Genomic DNA, 23,282 nt, shown 5'->3' on the forward strand with positions numbered 1-23,282 from the left:
GAAAACTATTGTTAAAAAGAAAAACCACAAAAATTTCAAATTGTGAATAATGATTGCCTGGCAATCTTTTGAATATGTGGACAAAAACTATAGTCATCAGAATTAAATGATTTTTGATTACCCCCTACTGCATAAACAAACCATTTAGATCAATTGAATTATAACTAATGGTCTCCATTACCTTAGAATCTATTAATATTTTGGAAAATTGCATAAATTTGTTTTTCTATGTTTTGTTGTTGTTGTCAATTCTTTTCCACAAGTTGATGAATTGAAAATTATTATGGGTGTTTCATTTATATAAGCTAACTTTACTTTAATTGGCTAGGACAGAATATTTGTTCCACTAGCCGAACGTAGAATAGCGTTACAAGCGCCTGGATCTTCTGCTCTCGTTTTATAATCTCTGACACCAAGTTTCGAGGTGTCTCCCACCACTTGATCTTTTCATTAGGCATGTGGTCTTCCCGGTTTGCGTGTACCACCGTGTTTGCCTTCAAAAGACTTCTTTGCTGGAGCTTCTTCATCCATTCTGACAACATGACCTAGCCAACCCGTTGTAATTTGATGCGTTTATCTATGCTATCGTCGTCATACAGCTCGTGGTTCAAACGTCGCCTATATTCTCCATTAATGCAAACTGGTCCATATAATTAACGAAGAATTTTTCTCTCAAATAATCCAAGCACTGCCTCATCTGCTTTAACAAGTGCCCATGCTTCAGAACCATATAACAGCACGGGTAGTGTTAGTGTCTTGTATAGTGTAATCTTCGTCTGTCTAGAGGTGGCCTTGTTTCTAAACTGCTTACTTAGTCCAAAGTAGCATCTGTTTGCCAGTATTATTCTTCGCTTTATCTCAAAACTGCTGTCATTCGTTTTGTTACGAGGTACATAAAGTTACTGACTATCTCAAAGTTGGGTTTCCCAACTTTCTCCATTTTCTTTTACCTGTTCGGTTGTACAAGGCGTTTTGGGAGTTGAAACCATCCATTGGACTTATACCTCTGTAGTTGGCACATTCCGTCTTGTCTCCTTTCTTGTGTACGGGAAATAGTATGCTGAGGTTCCAATCATCGGGTATGCGCTCTTCTAGCCAGATCGCGCAGACAAGGTGATGCATAGGCCTTATCAGCGTGTCGCCTCCGGTCTTAAAAAGTTTAGCGGATAACCCGTCGGCTCCTGCTGCTTGTTGTTCTTCAGTCGGGTCACATCTACTTGGACTAGGAGGTAAACATTCTATACTATAATCAAGAATTGGTTCTGGGGCATCCTCTTCGTTGCCACCGTCGGACATTAGCAGTTGGGAAAAATATTCTTTTCATATCCTCAGCACACTATCTTTGTCAGAGACGAGATTTCCTTCTTTATCTCTGCAGGAGGATGTGCCTGCACCAAAGGCATTGGTTCGATGTTTAATTCTATGGTAAAATTTCCTGACTTCATTCTGACTCCTGTACATCTCAATTCGTTCACACTCACGTCTTTCTATTTCCTTTTTCTTTCTGCTCCTTTCCTTCCCACATCTCTCATTCATCTGGCGCTTTGTTACTGATTGTAGGTTTGCTCTGTATGCCGCATCCTAGGTTTCAGTAGCTTTTCGACACTCGTCGTCGTACCATGGGTTTCTTGAGGGGAGCTTTCCGGTACCCAATTTAGACTAAATACTAATAAGTACAAGTAATTGTTCAATTGCGTATAACAACACATTGGTCTTTTTAGTAGCTATTTAAAAAAAAATAAACCGATCTGAACCATATACGACACGACTGTCGAAAAGCCTAACATAAGTCACTGTGTCAAATTTCAATGAAATCCGATTATAAATGCGCCATTTATTGAGCCAAGACTTTAAATAGAGATATCGGTGTATATGGCAGCTATATCCAAACCTGGACCGATTTGGGACAAGTTGCAGATAAATTTCGAAGAGCCTAACACAATTCACTGTCCCAAATTTCGGCGAAATCGGACAATAAATGCGCCTTTTATAGGCCGAAAACCTTAAATCGAGAGAGGGCAGCTATATCCAAATCTGGTCCGATCTGAGCCAAATTGAAAAAGAATGTCGAAGGGCCTAAGACCCTAAATCGGCGGATCTGTCTATATGACAGCTATGTCCAAATCTGCACCGATCTAGGCCAAATTGTGGGCCTAAGACACTAAATCGGCGGATTCGTCTATATGGGGGCTATATCAAGATATAGTCCGATTTAGCCCTTCTTCGAACTTAACCTGCTTGTGGGCAAAAAAAAGAATCTGTGCAAAGTTCTAGCTCAATATATCTATTTTTAAAGACTGTAGCGTGATTTCAACAGACAGACGGACATGACTTGATCGTCTTAAATTTTTACGCTGATCAAGAATATATATACTTTATAGGGTCGGAAATGGATATTTCGATGTGTTGCATCCTTCGGTGGTGGGTATAAAAAAGGTTAAAACAAGTAAAAGCGTGCTAAGTTCGGCCGGGCCGAATCTTATATACCCTCCACCATGGATCGCATTTGTCGAGTTCTTTTCCCGGCATCTCTTCTTAGGCAAAAAAAGGATATAAGAAAATATTTGCTCTGCTATTAGAGCGATATCAAGATGTGGTCCGGTTTGGACCACAATTAAATTATATGTTGGAGACCTGTGTAAAATATCAGCCAATTCGAATAAGAATTGCGCCCTTTGTGGGCTCAAGAAGTAAAATAGCGAGATCGATTTATATGGGATCTGTATCGGCCTATATACCGATTCAGAAAATAATAAACGCGTATGTTAATGGTCATGAGAGAATCCGTCGTACAAAATTTCAGGCAAATCGGATAATAATTGCGACCTCTAGAGGCTCAAGAAGTCAAGATACCAGATCGGTTTATATGGCAGCTATATCAGGTTATGAACCGACTTTATTTGACATAGTTGTTGAAAGTAACAATAAAAAACGTCTTGCGAAATTTCAGCCAAATCGGATAGAAATTGAGCCCTGTAGAAGCTCAAGAAGTCAAGTCCCCAGATCTGTTTATATAACAGCTATATCAGGTTATGAACCGATTTGAACCATATTTGGCACAGTTGTTGGATATCATAACAAAATACTACGTGCCAAAATTCATTTAAATTGGATAAGAATTGCGCCCTCTAGAGGCTCAAGAAGTCAAAACCCAAGATTGGTTTATATGACAGCTATATAAGGTTATGGACCGATTTGAACCATACTTGCCACAGTTGTTGGATATCATAACAAAACACGTCGTGCAAAACTTCATTCCAATCGGATAAGAGTTGCGCACTCTAGAGGCTCAAGAAATTAAGACCCAAGATCGGTTTATATGGCAGCTATATCAGGTTATGGACCGATTTGAACCATACTTGGCACAGTTGTTGGATATCATAACAAAACACGTCGTGCAAAATTTCATCCCGATCGGATTAGAATTGCGCAATCTAGAGGCTCAAGAAGTCAAGACCCAAGATCGGTTTATATGGCAGCTATATCAAAACATGGACCGATATGGCCCATTTACAATACCAACCGACCTACACTAATAAGAAGTATTTGTGCAAAATTTCAAGCGGCTAGCTTTACTCCTTCGGAAGTTTGCGTGCTTTCGACAGACGGACGGACGGACATGGCTAGATCGACATGAAATTTCACGACGATCAAGAATATATATACTTTATGGGGTCTCAGACGAATATTTCGAGTAGTTACAATCAGAATGACGAAATTAGTATACCCCCCATCTTATGGTGGAGGGTATAAAAATAATAAAAAAACAGAAAATGAAACGTAAAAGAAAATTGAATAATTTAATCAAAGTTACTGATAACATAAATTAATAAATATTTATAAAAAAGACAAAACCAATAATTAATTAAAATGATAAAATGATAAATCGAAGATTTGAACTGTCGTTCATTACTTATCATTTGAATACTATTGGGAAGATTGTTCCAGAGACGTGTAGCATTAACAAAGAACTGTTGTTCAGAAACACGATATTGATGACGTATTTGTATTACTTGGTTACCTCTTGTAGAGTTGGCAAAACGCTTGTGGATCATTTGCAACGTGCATATCTTAAGGAACGAATTAAATGAGACACCATATACTTGTCTGGCAAAGTCTACTACCCGGTTTTTTCTATGCAAACCAAAAATGTATCAAACGACATCGTTAAAGGCTACGTGCAATTTATTCCTATGAGTTACACCACAACCGTAAAAAACATCGCAAGAGTATAATAGTTTCGGCAGAATAAATGTTCTAGTCAAAAGCATTCTTATAGACAAAGGGGTGTACAGTCGACACATATATATAATTTTCGTAAAACGCCATAGGTCCTGCCCACTATCGTACTGACATGATTCTTCCATGAAAGTCTATCATCAAACTCCAACCCAAGGTTTCTTGCAGATGAAACAATCTCATTTGGGGCTCCAGCAATTGCCACATAAAGATTGGGCAGCATTGACACCCGATTCCAGCCAATCACAAGGCTCTTTGACTTTGTAGTCCGCTGGTGTTTGCTCATGTGTTTATCCTATCCAAGTCACTATTACGGCGAAGTACGCCATCAATCAGCCTCTCCGGCGAAGAGCTTATATACAGCAGTATGTCGTCAGCATACATATGAATACCACAGTTCCGCAACTGTCCAGGAGGGTCATTGGTCATGTAAGGAAAAAAGGAATGAACCCAATACAGACCCCTGTGGAAGACCTCTTAAGACTGGAAGATAACTAGAACACCGGCTATCAACACATACCGATTGGCTTCTATTCGAAAGATAGGAAAATATAAGATCCGTTGTTCTTTCAAAAAATTTAAATAAATGTTTCAGTTTAAGGCAAAGTATATTGGGATCAACGGAATCAAATGCCTTCGAATGATCTAAAAGAACAATAAATGTAACTTTATCGCTGTCAACATCACTCCTTACATCTTCAACTACTTTCAAAAGTGCAGTAGTGCAACTGTGCTTTGGCCGGAAACCAGATTGAAAATCTGTTAGCAGCGAATTATTCGAAATATATCCCGATGTTTTCCGGTTGCCTAGAGTCTCAAATATCTTAGAGATGTATGGAAGTTGGTATTGGCCTTAATTCCTGGTTTGTCTTAGGTATTGGGACTATCCTTGCCAGTTTCCAAGACTGTGGATAGCAACTTCTTAAAATAATGTTGTTAAAATGATGGCATACATAAAAAATCTCGGGTCAATACCATCAGAACTAATGGCATTAGACTTTATCGATTCTACGGCGCTAACGATATTGCTTTGTTCAAAATGCTCAAGATCAAAACGTAGGTCTGGTGAGGTGTGGTTACTACTATGGTTTACGTTACTAAATTCAATGTCGTAGAAATGTACTTTGGCTCAGGAAAAGATATGTTCAAGAAACTTCTATTGATCACATCTAAATCAACATGACTACAACAATTGATGCATTATCACTTTCCATTCCAATTGACTTAATATGTCTCCAAGTAGGTTTCGTGTTCAATGCCTCTGGAAATTTACGACTAAAATAAGTTATTTTCTTCGTCTTTATACAAGAAGTGGTCTGATTCCTTGCACGCTTGTAATCATTAAAGAGTTCAGGTGTTCTAAAACACTTCCATCGAGAGTACGCACAATCTCTTTTACGTATCACTACTTAAATATCATTATCAAACCATTGATTCCCATTCGTAAAAACAGTTCAGGTCTTCATCGAAACACATTTGTCGAAAATCTGACTGATATTACGTTGAAGAAATGCAGTCTGTTCATCCACGCAAGACATACCTTAAAGCTCCTGCCACTCAACGGTGCCAATTTCATAAAGTAGTGAGTTATAGTCAATGTTTCTTTAGTCTCTGTACGTATATGATATACGTGTGGCAGTATTGGAATTAAAAACATGCAACCATATTGATTGCATGCTTCCTATCAAATGTGTCTCTTCAAGCACATTACTCTTAATGTCACCAGCGACTATAATATCATTATAATGATAGTTTATATCCTCAAGTCTCTTCACAAAGTCATCATATTTCACTCTTTTATTAGGACGGTATACAACCCCAACCAGAACTTTTCTACGCAAACAGTGATATTCGGCAAAAATTTATTCAACTTTGTCTGTTGTTCTCGCCAGGATTCTGCTCTACGGTGACCATGAATTCAGCTTGTGATGTAAATTTAAGTGTGATCCTGTGAGACTAATGCATAAAACCTCCCAATTTTTTTAAATCCCAGAAATGGGTTTCGTTTTTTTTTCATTATAAATACTACTGCTCCATATACACATCTGTATTTAATTATTTATGATTGCTTTGTAAATGCAGTAAATGAACCATGTGTTTTTTTTTTTGTAATTGATGTTTATTTACGGAAATTTTATACAAAAAATAATATTAGTGTTATTGTTCTATTTCTCATTCCAAAAATAAAAATATCAAAATTTTTTCTAATTACAGAAAATACGACTGGTAATCAAAATCTGATTGTTTCTCTAGGTTTGTGTTAATGTTGACATTAGCATATCATATCATATTATTTTTTAATTGAATTTTCATTTATTTATCTTCGTCTTTGGTACAACGTTACCTTGAATCACAAGTAATGCAAACTTTTGGTGATTATCATAAAAGTCCAAAGTGAAGTTGACATTCAAAGAAGGTGGAAAATATGTGGGAAAGAAAGAATCATCGAGGATGTAGGATGCATTGAAGGGAATGTTCTTGAAGCGAAATATAAGTATGACATAATAATTAATGAAGTTGTGATCAATTGAAAGTAATATTACATACCGGCTTTATGGGACATTTTCTAGGTAAATTGCTACATTTAAAGGTGTCGATAATAATTCTCCGTACAATGGGTACAGAGACTCCTCGTTGTAAAGTATCACATATATTGAGCTTCACATCAAGGAATTTAATGATTTTTTTACCACTTCCTATGTTAAGTATGAAGTGGACATTGAAATTTTTATCCAATTGCTGATTGAGCATAAGAAAGCCGGTAGCAGAATATCGATTCGTTTCCAATTTCTTAAAGAAACATTCAACGTGTTGGATTGGCCGAGATTTGAGACTTGTACAGGTAAGCTGCCGCAACTCCACATTATAGTTCCTTTGTTGGGCGGCCTGTAAAAAAATAAAATTTTCAAGTCTATATGGTGGCGTTGCTTATAACATTCATTCACTCACCTGATCTGTAATCAAACAGTTCAAGGCAATAACCCAAAATAGAATTTTGGTCAGCATTTTTGCAGAACTCGTTTTTCTTCAGAAAAAAAAATTGCAAATGCCAGGTTCGATTATTCTGAATATGTGATTTATTTTTTGGCTAAAAGCCTTGTTTTATTTTTGTACTCTATTGTGTGCAAATGTAAAATTTGTGTAACGGACATGCTTTGGTTTTTGAAAATTACCCTGGTCAAGCTATTTTTTTGCATTTTGTAATTATTTTTCATCGATTTAGCAACTTGGATAACTAATTATCTTAGTTTTTGCTTAATTATTTAAAATTTGTATATTATTGGCTATGCTTATCAATTTATCAATGTATTGGCTAATTTGCTTTGGTACATCCTAAAATAGCACACCGGTTATAGCAATGGATTCAGCTGGCACCTGTGCGGAACAGCGACAATATCTGCTCAGACTGCCATAGACACATTAGTATTGCTCTGGCATTGCAAGCGCAACAAGAATCAAATGACGGGCGACTCCATCATCCCACGACATAAAGTAGTCCAATCCACTATGGGTCAAATGATCTGTTTTACTGACTAAAAGTAATTTTTGTCATTTATAATTTATAAACACGTAAAAGGATGACATTTTCGGCTGGGCCGAATCTTGGGAAACCACCACCAAAGATTCGTTAAGGGCAAATTTTATTCTACTTACCAAACTTCTGTCATAAATTTAAGCTTCTAGGAACCGAACAATGATGATCGAGACACCGATTTACATGGAAGCTATGTCAGACCAATGCGGGCCGTACTAGGCACAGTTGTTGAAAGTCATAACAGGACACTACATGCAAAATTTCAGGCAAATCGGACAAAAATTGGGACTTTTATTACAATCGGTTCAGATTAAGATATAGCTGTCATATATATATATACAGGGTGGCTGATGAAAGCCGCTACCAAAAAAAAATGTAATAACTTTTTTTCTATTTAATAATAATAATTTAATAATTAATTTAATTAATTAATTAATTAATTTAATTAATAATAATTTAATAATTAATTTAATAATTTAATTTAACATGAATAAAAGAAAAATGTATTCCATACACCGAAAAAAAAATGTAGCAATATTCATCATTGTAGCAATATTCATCAGCCACCCTGTATATATATATATATATATTATATATATATATATATATATATATATATATATATATATATATATATATAAATTAAATTTTGGTTTTAAAAATAAACTCGAGGTAAGGTTGACGTTAGAGAGTTTTTCGCTGAAAGAGAGTTTTAGAAAAAATTTGAATAACAATTGTTTGTATGAATTTTGTCTTTTGAAAATTTTATTAAAATTGGTTCAGAAAAAAGTTCTTTTATATCTTATTTTTGTCTAAGAATTTAATTACATTTTTGTCCTCAAAAAAAAAAAAAATAATTTTAAGATGGCCCTGGCTCAGCAAAACGTTGCCTTTGCAGAATATAATAAATATGAAATTCTGTATTTATACCCTACACCACTACTGTAATACCCTGTATCACAGTTAGTTAATTAGTTGGTAACACCCAAAAGGAAGAGAGATAGACCCATTGATAAGTATACCGATCGATCCAGAATCACTTTCTGATTCGATTTAGCTATGTCCGTCTGTCTGTCTGTCCGTCTATTTTAATTTGTGTAGAAGCTACAACTCGCATTTTTTATTCGATCGTCTTCGAATTTGGTACAGGCAGGTTTTTCGGCCTAGAGAAAAAATCGTTCCAGATTTAGATATAGCTCCCATATATATGTTCGTCCGATTTGCAGTAATTCTACAATAAAATGGTAATTTGTCAACCGATCCTCTCGAAATATGGCAGGAAAGATTTTCCTATGACTCTCAACATAACATATGAATTGTATAGAAATCGGTTAAAATTTAGATATTGCTCTCATATATATATCGCCCGATTTTCCCTCCTAGAGTCACTGCAAGCGTATTTACTGACCAATCTTCCCAAAACTTTGTACAACGCTTTCCTCGACGACTTTTACAGCATCTATAAAGTTTGCTCGAATTCGATTCAGATTTAGATATAGCCCCATATATATGTTCCTCCGATTTGCAGTAGTAATGCAACAAAATGGTCATTTGTAAAAGGATTCTCTCGAAATTTGGCAGAAAGGATTTTTTTAGAACTCTAGACATTACTGGGGAATTTCATGGAAATCGGTTCAGATCTAGATATAGCTCTCATATATATACTTTTTGGGGTTGCCCAAAAAGTAATTGCGGATTTTTCATATAGTCGGCGTTGACAAATTTTTTCACAGCTCTGCAATTGCATTCTTTCTTCTGTCAGTTATCAGCTGTTACTTTTAGCTTGCTTTAGAAAAAAAGTGTAAAAAATGTATATTTGATTAAAGTTCATTCAAAGTTATATTAAAAAAAAAAAAAAAAAAAAAAATATATATATATATATATATATATATATATATATATATATATATATATATATATATATATATATATATATATATATATATATATATATATATATATATATATATATATATATATATATATATATATATATATATATATATATATATATATATATATATATATATATACATATATATATATCCCGATGTTCACTCCTAGAGCAACTGCAAGCTCATTTACTTCTTCTTCACAAAACTTTGTACAGCTGTTTCTGCGACGACTTCCACAATATCTATAAAGTTTGCTTGAAATCGGTTTAGATTTCAATATAGCTCCCATATATATGCTTGTCCGATTTCGAGAAATATTGCATACATGCGCTCATTTGTTAACCGATTCTCTCAAAATTTGGTAGGAAAGATTTTCTTATGACTTTCGACATTACTTGTGAATTTGATAGTTTAGGAGATATAACCAATTCAAGTTTTCATACCGAAATTTTCATTAATGAAATGTTTAATTTATTTATTTATTTCACAAATTAAGCCCCATCTCCCTATAGGAAGCATAGCTTAGGAGGGCAGCCAATTACAAGTTTCCCTGCAGAAATTTCCATTTTAGATGATTTTTTGATGAAATTTAAATTTGTTTGTGTTATAATCACGAATTGAGACCCATTTCCCTCTAGGACGCTTGGTTTAGCAGATACTGCCAACTTAAAGTTTCCATAGTGAAATTTTTTATTTTCTATAAATTGTTGATGAAACCTTGAATTTGTCTATGGTATCATGAATTTTGGCCCATTTCCCTTTAGCATTCAAAGTTTTGGAGATACCTAAACTTTAAAGTATTCATACTAGAATTTAAATTTCGGATGGAATTTAAATTATTTTTTTTTTGGTGGAGTTACGAATTTAAGTAAATTTTCCTCCAGTTTAAAGTTTGGGCTCTAGGACATACAGCCATAGGAGATACATAGTTAGGAGATACAGCCATTTTATGTTTTCAAACTGAAGTTCGATTTTTGATGGATTTTTCTTGACACTTTGAATTCTTCGATTGGTGAAGAATAAAAGCCTATTTCCCTCTAGGGCGCATTGTTTAGGAGATATAGACATTCGAAATGATAGTAGAAATTTTGTCCTGCAAAAAAAAATTTACCTTAATTTGTGTTTTGATGAATTTTTTCCTTAGTGAAAGTTTCTGACAATAATTTTTAAAAGGAAATTTTATGTAGATTTTTATACACTACACCACCACTGTGGTACACGGTATTATAACTTTGTCGATTTGTTTGCAACGCTTTGAAGGAGAAGAGCTAGACTCATTGATAAATATACCGATTCAATTTAGTTATGTCCGTCGGTCCGTCTGAGCATGTATTCTTGTGATCAAGTTACATTTATTGTCCGATTGTCATGAAATTTCGCACAAGTCTCTTTTTTGGCCCAAGGACGAACAAAATCGGTTCAGATTTAGATATATCTCCCATATATATCTTTCATCCGATATGGCCTTTTAAGGCTGTAGAAGCCACAATTTCCGATCTTTACAAAATTTAGCAAGAGGTGCTTTATTTGACGTCTTCATATGTGTGCAAAATTTCATAAAAATCGGTTCAGATTTAGATATAGCTCCCATATATATCTTTTAGATTTGGATATAAGTTCTATGGTGTAGGGTATTATATAGTCGGCTGCGCCCGACTTTTGCCTTTCCCTACTTTCTATGGTATCATGAACTTTGGCCCATTATTATAACTCGATTTTGTTGCAAATTGGCGCAGTGAGTTCTGGTAAACCCCTACTCATTCCTGTCAAATGTGGTCCACATCGCACCTTAATTGGATATAGCTGCCATATAGACCGATCTTCCGATTCTTATGACAAGGTCATATATTTAGGAGTGATATTGGATAGGAAATTTAATTGGAAGTGCGGAGCGTACTGAGTGGCTCACAGATGTTGGGAACTATGTAGACGGGCCGTAGGCTCGAAAAGGGGCCTTAATCCGAGGATAGTGCACTGGCACTACAGGAGCGTAATTAGACCAATATTTACTTACACCTCAGTAGTTTGGTGGACTGCTATGGAGAAAAAGTGCAACATAAGGACCATATAACAGGTTCAGACAACATATTGTCTGTTGTTGGCATAGTCGGAGCGATGAGGACCACGCCCACTAGGGCACAGGAGACCCATTGACATCATTAGCGAAACCAGCGCAGCTTTCAGGGAGGGGCTAAAATCCTTTGACTAGCAACAAAATTAGCAATATTTATCGAAAACAATACAGTTCTTAAAATTCTGGTGGGGGCTAAAACTTTTCTGGGGAGTGCTAAGCTCACCCCTTTCTACGCTAATGATTGACATACAGATTAAATGTGAGGCAGCGACTGCGGCTATGAGACTTAAGGCGATTGGAAAATGAATTGAGGATGGGAGCAGCTCATACCATCGCTGTATAATCGAGGTGACGATAGAAAACCTGGAAGGAAGGGAAGGGGTTTCCGATCGGAAACCTGAGACGACACTTGAGGTCGAGGGCGAGGCACTGCTGCCAGCGGCACAGTCTTGGACTGACGGTAACCTAGTATTGCCATCTGGACGATCATGTAACACGGATGGATCAAAGCCAGAGGGCAGAGTGGGCCTGGGGTCTACATTGAGAACCCAGAGACTGAGATATGTTTTAGACTGCCTGACCCCAATACGGTCCTGCAGGCGGAGATCCGGGCGATCACGCAATGCAAGACGTCGAGTGTGAGCATCTTTTCGGACAAATTGATATAAGGGCAATAACAACCAGGACGGTAAGATCACGAATAGTTTTGCAGTGCAATAAGAAGACTAATGCCTTCTCTGAGGACGACACAATCCGTATAGTTTGGTTGCCTGGCCATAACGGGCAGACGATTTTGGTAGTTAAGGCCAGAAAACTGCCGCCAATAATTTGGTTAACCTGAAGCCTTTCGGGTCGACGCAGTCCGAGGTTAGGGCGTGGGCGACGAATGCGCATGTAACACTGTGGAACAGCGAAACAGTCGGTAGGACGGGGAAAATTTCTATGGGGAGATCCGAACCGTGGGAAGATGAGGCTATTTCTGAAAGGAAGTAAGAAGGAGGTCAGTATAGCTTTTAGTATTATAAGGGGACACAGGACTATGAGCTCACTTATGCAAAATCGGTGCAGGAAGTGATAGCATGTGTAGGGCATGTGTGGGGAAAATGATGATGAGAGGTTGGTGCATTTCCTATGTCATTGCCCGGCTTTCGCGGTTAACAGATATCGGTATTTAGATGGGGACACAATACAAGACATGAACCGATTTAGAGGAGTGGATTGGAAAACAATAAAGTATTTATACCCTACACCACTACTGTGGTACAGGGTATTATAACTTAGTGCATTTGTTTGTAACACCCAGAAGGAAGAGAGATAGACCCATTGATAAGTATACCGATCGACTCAGAATCACTTTCTAATTCGATTTAGCTATGTCCGCCTGTCCATGATAATTTGAAACTACAGGTCGCAATTTTTATCCGATCGTCTTCAATTTTGGTACAGACTGTTTTTCGGCTTAGAGACGAATCCTATTGAAATTGCAAAAAAATCGGTTCAGATTTGGATATAGCTCCGTTATATTGTATATGTCCGTCCGATTTGCAGTAATAATGCAATAAAATGGTTTTTTGTTAACCGATTCTCTCGAAATTTGGCAAGAAGAACTTTCTTATGACGTTCGATATTAGTGGTGAATTTCATAGAAATCGGTTTAGGTTTATATATAGCTCCCATATATATGTTCGTCCGATTTGCAGTAATAATGCAATAAAATGGGCAATTGTTAGCCGTTTCCCTTGAAATTTGGCAGGAAGGATTTTCTCTTGACTCTCGACATTACTCGTTGAGTTTCATTGAAATCGGTTCAGATTTAGATATAGCTGCCATATATGTATATCGCCCGATTTTTACTTCTAGAGCCACTACAAGACTACACATTTATTGACCAATCTTTCCAAAATTTTGTACAACGCCTTCCCCAACGACTACCCTAATATATGAGAAGTTTGCTTGAAATCGGTTCAGATTTCGATATAGCTCCCACATATATGTTCGTCCGATTTGCAGTAATAATGTAATAAAATGGGCAATTGTTAGCCGTTTTCCTTGAAATTTGGCAGGAAGGATTTTCTTATGATTCTCGACATTGCTGCTGAATTTCATAGAAATCGGTTCAGGTTTAGATATAGCTGCCATATATGTATATCGCCCGATTTTCACTTCCAGAGTCACTACAAGCACATATATTGACCAATCTTTCCAAAATTCTGTACAACGCCTTCCCCAATGACTACCACAATATATGAGAAGTTTGCTTGAAATCGGATCAGATTTCGATATAGCTCCCACATATATGTTCGTCCAATTTGCAGTAATAATGCAATAAAATGGTCATTTGTTAACCGATTCCCTTGAAATTTGGTAGGAAGGATTTTCTCTTGACTTCCGACATTACTGGTGAGTTTCATTTCAAATCGGTTCAGATTTAGATATAGCTGCCATATATGTATATCACCCGATTTTCACTTTTAGAGCCACTACAAGCACATTTATTGACCAAATTTTGTACAACGCTCTCCTAATAAACTACCACAATATCAGAGAAGTTTGCTCCAAATCGGATCAGATTTAGATATAGCTCCCATATATATGTTCGTCCGATTTTGGAAATTTTTGCAATAAACTGCTCATATGTTAACCGATTTTCTGGAAATTTGACAAGAAGGATTTTCTTATGACTCTCGATATTATTGATGAGTTTTATAGAAATCGGTTCATATTCAGATATAGCTATCATCATCGCCCGTAATTTAAAATAATGTTGTATTTGTCAACAGTAGTTATTAAAGTTTGAACATATTTGCTCTAAATATGATACGGGTTGTTTAATAATCCATCTGAAAACATCCGCCGAGGTCCATCAAAATTGGTTCGGAATTGGATATAGCATCCATATTGTACTTATAGGGAAGGTGTAGGGCATTATACAGTGGAAAGCGTCCGACTTTTGCCCTTCCTTACTGGTTTGTAAGTAGCTCAAAATTCTTATCTTAAAATGTTCATTTTCGAGGTTACTTTTTAGTTTTTTAGAGCCCACAACAAGCCGATTACTGGCTTAGGTGTATGTCCATAGTGGCATGGGGTGGATCAATAACCCCACGCTCTTTTCAACTTTACCTAACCTGATGTAGCTCCCATATAAACTGATCTCTCGATTCTTCTAGTTCGTTTTCTAGAAGCTTTCATTTGTAAGCAGAATTCATTGTGGTTGGTTGGCCCGGCCGCACTTGGCACGTTTTACTTGTTTCTAATCCAAAAGATGGGTTTCGTTTTTTCATTATACTTCAGCTCCATAAACACATCTCTATTTAATTATTTATGATTGTTATGTAGATGTAGTAAATGAACCATGGATTTCTCTTGTTTGTAATTGTTGTGTATTTATAAAACTTATATACAAAAAGTGGTTATCGTTACTGTTCTATTTCTCTTTCCAAAAATAGAAATATTAAAACGTGTTTCTAATTACGGAAAATATTACTTGTAATCAAAATGTGATTGTTTCTCTATGTTTGTGTTAATGTTGACATTAGCATATCATATCATATTATTTTTTATTTAATTGAATTTTCATTTATTTATTTTCGTCTTTGGTACAATGCTACCCTGAAGCAAAAGTATTGCAAACTTTTGGTGATTATCATAAAAGTCTACAGTGAAGTTGACATCCAACGAAGGTGGAAAATATGTGGGAAAGTAAGAATCATCGAGGATGTAGGATGCATTGAAGAGAAAGTTCTTGAAGCGAAATATAATTATGACATAATTAGTAATGAAGTTGTGATCAAGTAATGTTACATACCGGTTTTATGGGACATTTTCGAGGTAAATTGCTACATTTAAAGAGTTCGATAATAATTCTCCGTATAACGGGTGTAGAGGCTCCTCGTTGTAATGTATCACATATATTGAGCTTCACATCAAGGAACTTAATTATCTTTTTACCACTTCCTATGTTAAATTTGACTTGGACATCGAGATTTTTATCCAATTGCTGATTGAGCATAACAAAGCCGGTAGCATAATATCGATTTGTTTCCAATTTCTTAAAGAAACATTCAAGTTGTTGAACTGGTCGAGATTTGAGACATTTACAAATAAACTGACGCAACTCCACATTATAGTTCCTTTGTTGGGCGGCCTGTAAAAAAATCGAATCTCTAAGTCCATATGGTAGCGTTGCTTATAACATTCATTCACTCACCTGATCTGTAATCAAACAGTTCAAGGCAATAACCCAAAATAGAATTTTGGGCAGCATTGTTGCAGTACTCGTTTTTCTTCAGCGAAAAACTTGGAAATGATAGTTTCGATTGTTTTGAATATGTGATTTATTTTCTGTTTGAAAAAAAGTGTAAAATTTTTGAACTTGTATAACGGCAATGCTTTGGTTTTTGAAAATTACCGTGGCCAAGATAATTATATGCATAAATAGTAATACGAGTAAATAGCGTCATTACGAGTATTATTCGTCGATTTAGCAACATGGGTAACAAATTATCTTAGTTTTTGTTTAATAATTTAAAATTTGTGTTCGATTGGTTTACCTATTTTTTTAATGACTAAGTACTATGCTTATCAATTTATCAATGTCTAGACTTGTGTGCTTTGCTACAATTTAAATGACATAGCACACTGGTTATAGCAATAGGTTCAACTCGCACCCACCCAGTAGGAAAACTAGTAAGGCCTGCTTAAATAAGGAACTTCTAAATGTTTGACAAGAGATTGCTGTACCGTCTTTATGTATTCTTTCTGAAGTACCCTTTAAAATATATGGAAGAATTCCTTCCATATAACCTTCCTGGTTATAACAATAACTTCAGCTCGAACCCTTCCCAGTAGGAAAACTAGTAAAGTCTTCTTAAATAAGGCCGGATAACAGCTCTTCAACGCCTTTTGTTAGAAGGACCGTATGCCTTCTTAAATGAAGCTTCCAAGAGGACGACTTTGCAACTTCTAGACGTTTTACAAGAGATGGCTGTACCGTCTTTGTGTATTCTTTCTGAAGTATCCTATAAAATATATGGAAGTATTCCTTCCGAAGTACCCCATAAATATATGGAACACATGTGAGTGTCTGTTGAATTTCTAATGTTTTTAACCAGCAATTCTGCCCTTTTGAAGGTCATGTATTTACCGTGAAAAGTAAGTAATAACCTGGCAATGGTAAAAATATATAAACATTGAATGGGAAGACCAAGCCAAGTGGATCCAAAAACAAGTAAAATGGCATTAGTTCGGCCGGGCCGAACTTTGGATATCCACCACTTCGGGTATCTATGTAAACCACCATTCGTCATAATCCGGTGAAAATTGCATAATTTATAGCAGCAATATCGAAATATGGTCCGATTTGGACTAAATTCAGCTCGGACTTTGAGTGGTCTAATAAGTACAAGTCATTGTTCAATTTTGTAGAACAAAATATTGGTCTTTTTGTTAGCCATATCCAAATATAGACCGATCTGAACCATATACGACACGGATGTCGAAAAGCCTAAAATAAGTCACTGTGTCAAATTTCATTGAAATCGGATTATTAATACGCCTTTTATGGGGCCAAGACTGGGCCAAATTGAAGCAAATTGGACAATAAATGAGTCTTTTATAGGCCCAGGACCTTAAATCGAGAGATCGATCTATATAGCAGCTATATTCAAATCTGGACCAATCTGGGCCGTATTGAACAGCGATGTCAAGCCTTACACAGCTCGCAATTCCAAATTTCAGAGATATCCGATAATAAATGCGCCTATTTTGGGCCCAAGACCTTACATCGAAAGTTTAGTCTATATGACAGCTATATCAAAATCTAGACCGATCTGGGTCAAATTCAATAAGGATATCGTGACGTCTAACATAACTTCCTGTTCCACATTTCAGCGATATCGGACAATAAATGCACCTTTTATTGGCCCAAAACCTTAAATTGAAAGATCGGTCTATATGGCAGCTATATCTAAAGTTGGACCGACCTGGGGCGTAAGAACAAGGATGTGGAGAGGCCTAATCTTATATATAACCAGTAAGTAAAGGCAAAATTACCCTAATTTCCAGAAACGCGAAATCTCGGTAATGGGTGGTGCGATTTAAGCGAAATTCGGTGTGCTCTCTTATAGTAACCAAAAAATCAAAATTTGGTATCTCGGCCCCACCCAAAAAATCTACCAAATATATATATAGACCAATCACTACAATATGAAACTCAAATGAAAGGTATTTATGACCCAGTGTTTGGGGGCCGCCCCTCCCAAAAACACCCCCAAAAGAGGACAAATTTACGACCATAGCAAAATGGGGCTCAATGAAATGTCTTTGGGAGTAAAGCACGATTTTGAAATCAATATTCGGGAAAAGTGTCTATGGGACCACCCTACCTCTATAACACCACCCATATAGGACGTGTTTGCTCACCATGACAATTTGGGTCTTAAAGGGAGTATATCGCGATATTGATAGTTTTTAGGGTCCATACGCCAAAACGGACATATTTGCTGACTTTTGGAATAAGGAGTTTAAATGAAAGGTATTTGAGATTATAAAACGAATTTGATATCCAATTTTGAGGTCAATGGCAATATGGGGTTCAAATAAATGATATTTGGGAGTAGAGCACGACGATGATAGATTTTTAGGTCTAAATGTTTTGGGGGACCAACTCACTTCCCAAAACACCCCTAAATCGGGCATATTTAGCGACCACTTCAATGTGGGGCTCAAATGAATTGATACCGACTTTCGGTACCAATTTTAAGGGAGCTACCCCTTCCCCAAAACATCCCACGAACAGCAATTATTTACTGAGCATCGCAATATGGGGCTCAAATATAGGTATTTGGGAGTAGAATACGAATCTGATATCCAAATGTGGGATCAAAAATTTGGGGAACTCCCCAAAAACTCCCTTACGCCTCATCGCATAAACCCCCGTTAAACCAATGTATTTTATAGGAGAGCACGATGCTGATATGTTTTCAAGTGTCTAGTGTCTCACCCTCGAAAACACCCCTAAATTGGATATCATGACAATATCGGGCTGAAATAAGGACTTTTAAGAATGGAGTATTTCTAACACCGAAAAGTTATTGATAAAATGCGCATTTATTGTCCGATTTCGCCGAAATTTGGGCCCTTCGGCTTGGATTGGGCCCTTGGCTTAGATTGGTTCAAATTTGGATATAGCTGCTCTAGATTTAAGGTTTTGGGCTCATAAAAGGCGCATTTATTGTCCGATTTCGCCGAAATTTGGGACAGTGGGTGGTATTAGGCCCTTCGACATCCTTCTTCAATTGGGCCCAGGTCGGTCCAGATTTGCATATTGCTGCCATATAGACCGATCCTCCGACTTTGCTGAAATTTGGGACAGTGAGATAAGTTAAGCCCCTCGACATACTTCTGCAATATGCCACAGATTGGTCCAGATTTGGGTATAGCTGCCATATATACCGATCTCTCGATTTAAGGTTTTGGGCCCATAAAAGGCGCATTTATTGTCCGATGTCGTCGAAATTTGGGACAGTGAGTTCTGTTAGGCCCTTTGATATCCTTCTTCAATTTGGCCTAGATCGGTCCACATTTGAATATTGCTGTCATATAGACCGATCTCTCGATTTAAGGTTTTGGGGCCATAAAAGCCGCATTTACAATCCGATTTCACCGAAATTTGGGACAGTGTGTTAGGATTTCCACATTTCTGCAACTTGGTCCAAATCGGTCCAGATTTGGATAAAGCTGCATACAGACCGATATTTCGGTGTAAAGTCTTGGCCCCATAAAAGGCGTATTTATAATCCGATTTCGCTGAAATTTTACGCAGTGACTTATTTTAGGTTTTTCGACATCCGTGTCATATATGGTTCAAATCGGGTAATATTTAGATATATATACCAAAAAGACCAATATTTTTTTCTACAAAATTGAACAATGAGTTGTACTTATTAGATCACTCAATGTCCACGCCGAATTTGGTCCAAATCGTGCCAAATTTCGATATAGCTACTAGGGTGCGGTTACTGTCCCAACTCCCCAACAACATGGGCTCTGTGAGATCGCACATCTATATATCAATGTCGTGAGACGCTTGCTTCAAGATCCGACGCCAGCTTCTAGCCACCCCTAAGCTGGGGACAGACGCTGATGTTAGCCATTGGTTATATAAAGGCGCCAATAATTCGTCATGTCATTTCGAATATCATAACCACTCAGTATTTAAGTCAGGACCAGTGCCGTCTGATCCCTCACTGACTCTGTAGAAATTGTTGAACATTAAACATTGATCAAGCGTCGCTAAATCAATTGTTGTGATAGATGGAAGGCATTCATCCACATGTTTGACAAGCAATCGATTCGAGAGGCAACAATGAATTCTTGTTTGCACGAAAGATTCATACACATTTATTGGGTTGCCCAAAAAGTAATTGCGGATTTTTCATATAGTCGGCGTTGACAAACTTTTTCACAGCTTGTGACTCTGTAATTGTATTCTTTCTTCTGTCAGTTATCAGCTGTTACTTTTAGCTTGCTTTAGAAAAAAAGTGTAAAAAAAGTATATATGATTAAAGTTCATTCTAAGCTTTATTAAAAATGCATTTACTTTCTTTTAAAAAATCCGCAATTACTTTTTGGGCAAGCCAATAATACACATATAACCTGACTTTTTACTGCAGGTTGGACCAAAAGCGAGGAAGATGTAGAATCTCGAAAATCCTTTTTAAGCATCAAAAGTTCTGTAAAGGTCAGCCAATGATGTTCAATGAAGTCATACTAAAGAGTCTATATTTGAATTTATTTATAAACACAAAGCTTGTTGCAAAAAACACATGATTAGTCAGTACTATTCCCAAACCATTTAAATACACAAATTAAGTGATCAAAATAACTATTTAAGTAATTTGTTTACCTATTTGGCCCGATTTTCTCTTGCCATGCAGTACAAAAATACTATGCCTAACAAAATTTTCCAATGCAAGTCATATATTTTGTAGTGAGTTGGTCACTCTTTTCCAACCTGTCGATCTCCGTTAACGCAGTATATTTACACTTAAGCAAGTCACATCCTTTATTTTGTCCTACAAGAAAACTCACTGGCTAAAATGCTAAACAAAATTTTATGTCTCCTAGTAGCCTTCAACTGTTTAATTATAGATCAGGTAAGTGAATGAGTTCCTAGTAACTATTCTTGTGTTGGAAATGTTTTTTTTTTTCTTAAAAGGCGATCGAAAGAAAGAAGTTAAATGTGGAGTTGCATCAGGTTACCTGTACAAGTCTCAAACCCCAACCAATAGAACAGCTTAAATGCTACTTCAAGAAATTGGGAAGAAGTAAATATTCTGTTGGCGGCATTGTTATGCTCAATCAGCAATTGGACAAAACCGTGGATGTCCAAGTCAAACTTTACATAGGAAGTGATAGAAAAGTTATAAAATTCCTCGATTTGAGGCTCAATGTATGTGAAATCCTACAACGAGGCGTGTCTGTACCATTAATGAGGAAAATAATTATGGAAACCTTTAAAAGAACTAACTTTCCCCGAAAATGTCCTATAAAGTCGGTATGTCAGTGTATTACATTCATATACCATTACATGAATCATACCTGTATATCTCTTCAAGAACATCTTCTTCAATGCGTCCTATATACTCGATGACTCTTTTCTTCCTCCATATTTGCCACCCTCATTGGGTATCAACTTTTCCGCAGACTTTTTTGATAATCGAAAAAAATTTGCAACAGTTTTGCTTGAAGGTTGTACTATGCCAATAGCGCGGAAATGAAGAAAAATGGAACATCTCATTAAATTGATATGGAAAATGTTTACTCAGAGAGACACAGAGATGTAATCAAAATTACATTACAATTAAACTCTTCACTAATCAAAAACAATTTTAATGTTGTTTGTATTGGTAATGGAGATAACCATTGAGTTAGAAAACAAGTAAGGACGGGCGAAAGTCGGACAACCGACCCTTTGATAGGCTACGTCACATTGGGTATGCAGTTTAAGTTGTCGAAATTGAATTTTTTTTCAGATTTAAAATGCATAACTTCGACCATAATCCGTGTATATTATGGAAGTCATAGAAGAAATCGCTGTCCAAAACTTTGAGAAGAAAGGTTTTTTAATTTTAATAAAGTTTATAAAGGCCGTTAAATGAAAAATCCGGAGATATATACATATATATGAACCGAACCGATTTCTAAGAAATTCAGTAGTAATCAGAGATAGGTAAACCAATAACGATATTATTGCAGTATTGCAAAATTGGATGATAAAATATATAAGTAACAAGTAAGAGCGTGCTAAGTTCGGCCGGGCCGAATCTTATATATCATGGATCCACCATGGATCGCATTTGCCGAGTTCTATGCGCTGTATCTCTTTTTAGGTAAACAGAGAATATTGAATAACAACTGTTATGTTATTGGAGCTATATCAAGTTATAGTCCTATTCGGACCATAAATTAATGCCGAACATTGTAGAAGTCATTGTGTAATATTTCAGTTCATTCTGATATGAATTGCGCCTTGTAGGGGCGCAAGACTCAAAGTCGTGAGATAGGTTTATATGGGAGTTGTATGAAGCTATTGATCGATTCAGACCATATTAGACAGGTATGTTGAAAGTCATGAGAGAAGCCGTTGTACAAAATTTCAGCCAAATAGGATGAGAATTGCACCCTCTAGAGGCTGAAAAAGTCAAGATCCCAGATCGGTTTATATGGCAGCTATATCAGGTTATGTACCTAGTCATATTTAGCACATTTATTGGAAGTCATAACAAAACATCTCATGTAAAATTTCAGACACATCGGATGAGAATTGCGCTCTCTATTGGCTCAAGAAGTCAAGATCAAAGATCGGTTTAAATGATAGCTATACCAGATTATGAACCGATTACAACCATACTTAGCACTGTTGTTGGAAGTGATACAAAAACCCCACTTGCAAAATTTCTGTAAAATTGGACTAGAAATTGCGCCTTCTAGAGGCTCAAGAAGTCAAGATCCAAGATCGGTTTATATGGCAGCAATATCAAAACATTGACCGATTTGGCACATTTACAATCCAAACCGACCTACACTAATAAAAAGTATTTGTGCAAAATTTCAAGCGTCTAGGTTTACTCCTTCGAAAGTTAGCGTGCTTCCACAGACAAACGGAAGGACGGACAGACGGGCGGACATTGCTAGATCGACTTAAAATGACATGACGATCAAGAATGGGGTCTTAGACGCATATTTCGATGTGTTACAAACAAAATGACGAAATTAGTATACCCCCGTCATAGGGTGGAGGGTATACAAGTCGGGTGATACATACACAGTGGGAAGTAAAACGAAGTGGATGTTTCTATTTTTACATTTCTTTCGAATTTTTACAAGTAAAAAGGCGTTTAGTTCGATCGGACCGAACTTTGGATACCCACCACCTCGGGTATATATGTAAATCACCTTTAGTCAAAATTCAGAGAAAAATGCATAACTTAAGCCCCACAAGAGATAAATCGAAATATGTTCCGATTTGGACCAAATA

General features: G+C 36.5%; 2 protein-coding genes across 10 annotated transcripts; one reads left to right on the forward strand and one right to left on the reverse strand.

The window, feature by feature from the left end:
- Nucleotides 1–15,288: 15,288 nt before the first annotated feature.
- LOC106082671 (uncharacterized) lies at nucleotides 15,289–21,629 on the forward strand. 9 transcript variants are annotated; one of them, XM_059367798.1, is made up of 4 exons: nucleotides 15,289–15,571; nucleotides 20,873–20,898; nucleotides 20,961–21,299; nucleotides 21,361–21,629. In XM_059367798.1, the coding sequence occupies exons 1-4, from the start codon at nucleotides 15,538–15,540 to the stop codon at nucleotides 21,520–21,522; spliced, it is 561 nt and encodes a 186-aa protein (XP_059223781.1). In that variant the 5' UTR covers nucleotides 15,289–15,537; the 3' UTR covers nucleotides 21,523–21,629. The 9 variants fall into 9 exon arrangements, 7 of the variants coding, with proteins under 7 accessions (XP_059223781.1, XP_059223786.1, XP_013100776.2 ...); XM_059367803.1 differs by having other exon boundaries at nucleotides 15,290–15,442; XM_013245322.2 differs by having other exon boundaries at nucleotides 15,291–15,571; nucleotides 20,680–20,898.
- Nucleotides 15,313–16,228, reverse strand: LOC131997218 (uncharacterized). Its single transcript, XM_059367797.1, has 4 exons — nucleotides 16,152–16,228; nucleotides 15,951–16,084; nucleotides 15,549–15,887; nucleotides 15,313–15,484 (listed from the first exon to the last, which is right to left on the reverse strand). Exons 2-4 carry the CDS (start codon nucleotides 16,005–16,007, stop codon nucleotides 15,317–15,319), a joined length of 564 nt encoding a protein of 187 aa, XP_059223780.1. The 5' UTR covers nucleotides 16,008–16,084; nucleotides 16,152–16,228; the 3' UTR covers nucleotides 15,313–15,316.
- Nucleotides 21,630–23,282: the final 1,653 nt, after the last annotated feature.

The sequence above is a fragment of the Stomoxys calcitrans genome, chromosome 4 (assembly GCF_963082655.1).
Source record: "Stomoxys calcitrans chromosome 4, idStoCalc2.1, whole genome shotgun sequence".
NCBI lineage: Eukaryota > Metazoa > Arthropoda > Insecta > Diptera > Muscidae > Stomoxys > Stomoxys calcitrans.